This window comes from Wasmannia auropunctata, unplaced genomic scaffold (genome assembly GCF_000956235.1).
Source record: "Wasmannia auropunctata unplaced genomic scaffold, wasmannia.A_1.0 LD336064.1, whole genome shotgun sequence".
Lineage (NCBI taxonomy): Eukaryota > Metazoa > Arthropoda > Insecta > Hymenoptera > Formicidae > Wasmannia > Wasmannia auropunctata.
The window spans coordinates 1,682,795-1,686,627 of NW_012026826.1; the positions used below are offsets into that span (position 1 = coordinate 1,682,795).

Consider the following 3,833-nt stretch of genomic DNA (forward strand, 5'->3'; position numbering starts at 1 on the left):
CGATTATGTCATAATTGCTTCAAACGAGGTCATTATACGCCGGTGTGCCCGAGCAAGGCGCGCTGCACGCACTGCCAACGACCGCATCACTCACTGCTCCACCGCGATTACACTGGTAGCAGTGATCCTCAAAACTCGAGCGCTCCAGCCTCCGCGGATTCGCAAACCGCGTCACTGATGACCGATTCCGCGACTGCGACCACCGCCGCGCTCGTACAATCCGTACATTCACAAGTGTACGCGCCGCGAAATATATTGCTCGCAACCGCGTGGGTAAACTTGCATACGAGCGAGGGACGAACCATTCGTGTCCGCGCGTTACTCGATCAGGGATCCACTTTCAGCTTTATCTCCGAGTCATTGTGTCAAGCGCTTCGGACCAGGCGTCAGCGCACCCATTTGCCGATACGGTGCTTCGGCGACAAGTTTACTGGGGCGGCGCACTCGCGCGTGCCCATTACGCTCTCCGCTTGCACCACGCCGGGCCCCACGTTTCCACTCATGGCATATGTATTCCAAAAAATTACCGCCTATGCCGCGTCTCAAATCAAGCCAGTCGATTTCTGGCCGCACCTGCGCGGATTGGTTCTCGCCGATCCCGACCCGTCCAGTCGACATACAATCCATCTTTTAATCGGCGCCGACCTGTATGGGTCACTCCTGCGGAACGATATTCGTCAGGGCCCTCTCGGGACGCCCACCGCGCAATTGACAGTATTTGGCTGGGTCCTCTCGGGCCCAGCGGGCACCTTGCCCTCTCCCTCTCCGTCCTCATCTGCGCAGGTGAACACCTGCGCCGCCACCGAGGATCTTCAATCTCTGCTCCAACAGTTCTGGAGTGATGAAAATGTCCCCTCGACAACGCCTTCGCTCACAGACGAGGAACAACTCTGCGAGCAACATTTTTCATCTTCGCACACGCGCACCTCGCAAGGTCGCTATGTGGTGCGACTTCCGTTCAAAACAGCGCCACCTCCCTCTATTGGAACGTCATACCTTATCGCGCTGAAACTATATAATAAACTCGAACAGAGGCTCTCGCGTAACGCCGAACTGTCGCAAGCTTACCATGCATTCCTTCAGGAATATCAGACCCTGGGGCATATGGAGCGCGTTCCGGAAACCGTTCCCTCGCCTCAGCTCGCCGCGTACATTCCTCATCACGCGGTCACTCGGGAAGAAAGTACCACTTCGAAACTACAGGTTGTATTCAACGCCTCGTGTCGAACCTCAAACGGCACGACTTTAAACGAGCATCTCTTAGCCGGACCTAAGTTACAACAAGACCTCCCCGCTATTATGCTACGATGGCGACAGTTTCGGTTTGTTTACACCGCGGACGTCGCCAAGATGTACCGACAGATTTTGGTGCATCCTGGCGACGTCGACTACCAGCGAATTCTTTGGAGCCCGCCGGGGGCCTGCGGTGTTCAACATTTCAGACTCCTAACGGTGACGTATGGAACGACCTGCGCTCCTTACCTCGCGCTGAGAGTTCTGCAACAGCTCGCCACCGACGATGGGCATTTATTCCCTAAAGCGGTCCCGATCGTCCGCGAATCTATCTATGTCGACGACGCTTTATTTGGCGCCGACGACAAGAAGCAATTCCTAGAGCTCCGTGAGCAGCTCGTGGCTTTGCTTCAACGCGGCCAGTTCACCTTACGAAAGTGGACAGCCAACTCCTGTGACCTGCTTAGTGACATTCCTCCCGACGCGCGGGCGATATCCGATCTCACGTTCTCTACGGACAACTCGTTAAAGGTCCTTGGGCTATCGTGGGTCCCCCTTGAAGACGCCTTTAAATTCAACGTTACGTGCCCCAGCGCGGCCGTGTCCACTAAGCGATCCGTTCTTTCCTGCATCGCTAAACTATTTGACCCGCTCGGTTGGGCTGCCCCGGTGGTAATCGCCGCCAAGGTCCTCATGCAAGAACTTTGGTTAGCGAACGTCCGCTGGGACGAGCCGCTCCCCGATGCGTTACGCAATCGTTGGATAAATTATTATTCGGATCTCCCAAACCTCAAGCGTGTTCGAATACCTCGATGGACTCGAGTCCACCACACCAACTTGAACCTTGAACTTCACGGATTCGCGGACGCGTCATCTCGCGCGTACGCCGCTGTTGTTTATCTACGCGTCGCTAACCCAGATGGTGCTTCTCACCTTAGCCTGCTCGCGTCAAAGACCAAAGTCGCCCCCCTGAACACAGTAAGCATACCCCGGCTCGAGCTTAACGCGGTTGTCCTACTCAGTCGGCTGCTCAGCTGGGTGCAGGATTCGCTTCACCTAACGCATGTCCCTGTCCACGGGTGGACCGATTCTTCAGTCACTCTCGCGTGGGTGACTCAGCATCCGTCTAAATGGCGAACCTACGTCGCCAATCGGGTGTCGGCAGTACAAACGCGTTGCCTATCCGCGCGGTGGGGCCATGTCCCCTCCGCCGATAATCCTGCGGATTGTGCCTCTCGGGGTCTGTCCGCTTCGGAGCTCGTCCACTTCGACCTCTGGTGGCGGGGCCCCGCCTGGTTGGCGCGATCATCGGAATTTTGGCCCCAACCACACGAGTTATCTCGAACTACGCTTAACGCCGCGCTTACGGAGATTAGGGGCACGGCGTCGCATCATGTCTCTTCGAATCCCGAGTGGGATCTCCCAGAACGTTTCTCATCGTGGACCACACTCACTCGCGTCACTGCTTATGTGAGGCGATTCGCGCGGCGCGCTCGGGGTGGCGTTGCCCCCGATCCCCGCGCGACCTTATCCGTGAGCGAGTTGCGCGACGCCGAAACTTTCTGGCTCGGCTTCGCGCAACGAGCATGCCTCGCGGCTGAATGGAAGGCGCTGCACGAGCAGCGCCCCCTCTCCCGATCGAGCTGTCTCCGCAAATTAAATCCTTTCGTGGGAAATGATAAACTAATTCGCCTTGGCGGGCGGCTTGAGAACGCTCCGCTTTCCTACGACGAACGTCATCCGATCATCCTTCCGGATCATCGAGTTGCCCGATTACTCATCGATCGGGCGCACAAAGCCACCCTCCACGGTGGCATCCAGCTTACGTTGCGCCTTCTGCGCCAGCGTTTCTGGATCTTATCTGCGCGCTCCCTTGTAAAAGGGCATATTCATCAATGTATCACGTGCACCCGTCATCGGGCGCAAATCAGCGAGCAACAAATGGGTAACCTTCCTGCCTCGCGTGTCACTCCCTCGGCCCCGTTCACGTCAACCGGGGTCGATTACGCCGGCCCGTTTAACCTCCTCGCGTCCGTTGCTCGAGGTCAACGGATCACCAAGCACTATGTGGCCGTCTTCATCTGTCTAGCCACCAAGGTTATCCTCCTGGAATGTCGATGACTACTCGACAGCTGGTTTCCTAGCTGCGTTCCGCCGTTTTGTAAGCCGGCGTGGGCTCCCGGCTCACGTGTACAGTGATAATGGTACTAATTTTCAGGGTGCCGACCGCGAGCTGTCGGCCACCCTGCGTGCGCTCACGCGAGATGTCTCCGTGCAAGAGTCGCTGGCATAATGTGGCACTTCATACCCCCCGCTGCTCCTCATTTCGGCGGGCTGTGGGAGGCTGGGGTGAAGAGCCTCAAATATCACTTAAAGCGGGCCGTCGGGACCCACTCGCTTTCTCGCGCAGAATTCGCAACATTACTTTGCCAAGTTGAGGCTTGCCTGAACTCACGCCCCATCTCCGCGTTGTCAGCCGACCCAACGACTTGGCTGCGCTGACGCCTGGTCACTTTTTGATAGGTCGTCCCCTCGTGTGCGCGCCGGAACCATCCGTCACCGACGAGAAAGTCAATCGGTTGTCGCGATGGCAACTTGTA

The 3,833-nt window shown here is 57.2% G+C and overlaps 1 protein-coding gene across 1 annotated transcript; it reads left to right on the top strand.

Moving 5' to 3' along the window:
• Positions 1–177: 177 nt before the first annotated feature.
• LOC105450317 lies at positions 178–3,354 on the top strand. The gene has a single exon (XM_011690100.1). It carries the CDS (start codon positions 178–180, stop codon positions 3,352–3,354), a length of 3,177 nt encoding a protein of 1,058 aa, XP_011688402.1.
• The last annotated feature ends 479 nt before the right edge of the window (positions 3,355–3,833 follow it).

What these genes read in the sequence shown, in the direction of transcription:
- LOC105450317 (XM_011690100.1), top strand. Translation starts at nt 178, where the DNA reads ATGACCGATTCCGCGACTGCGACCACCGCCGCGCTCGTACAATCCGTA.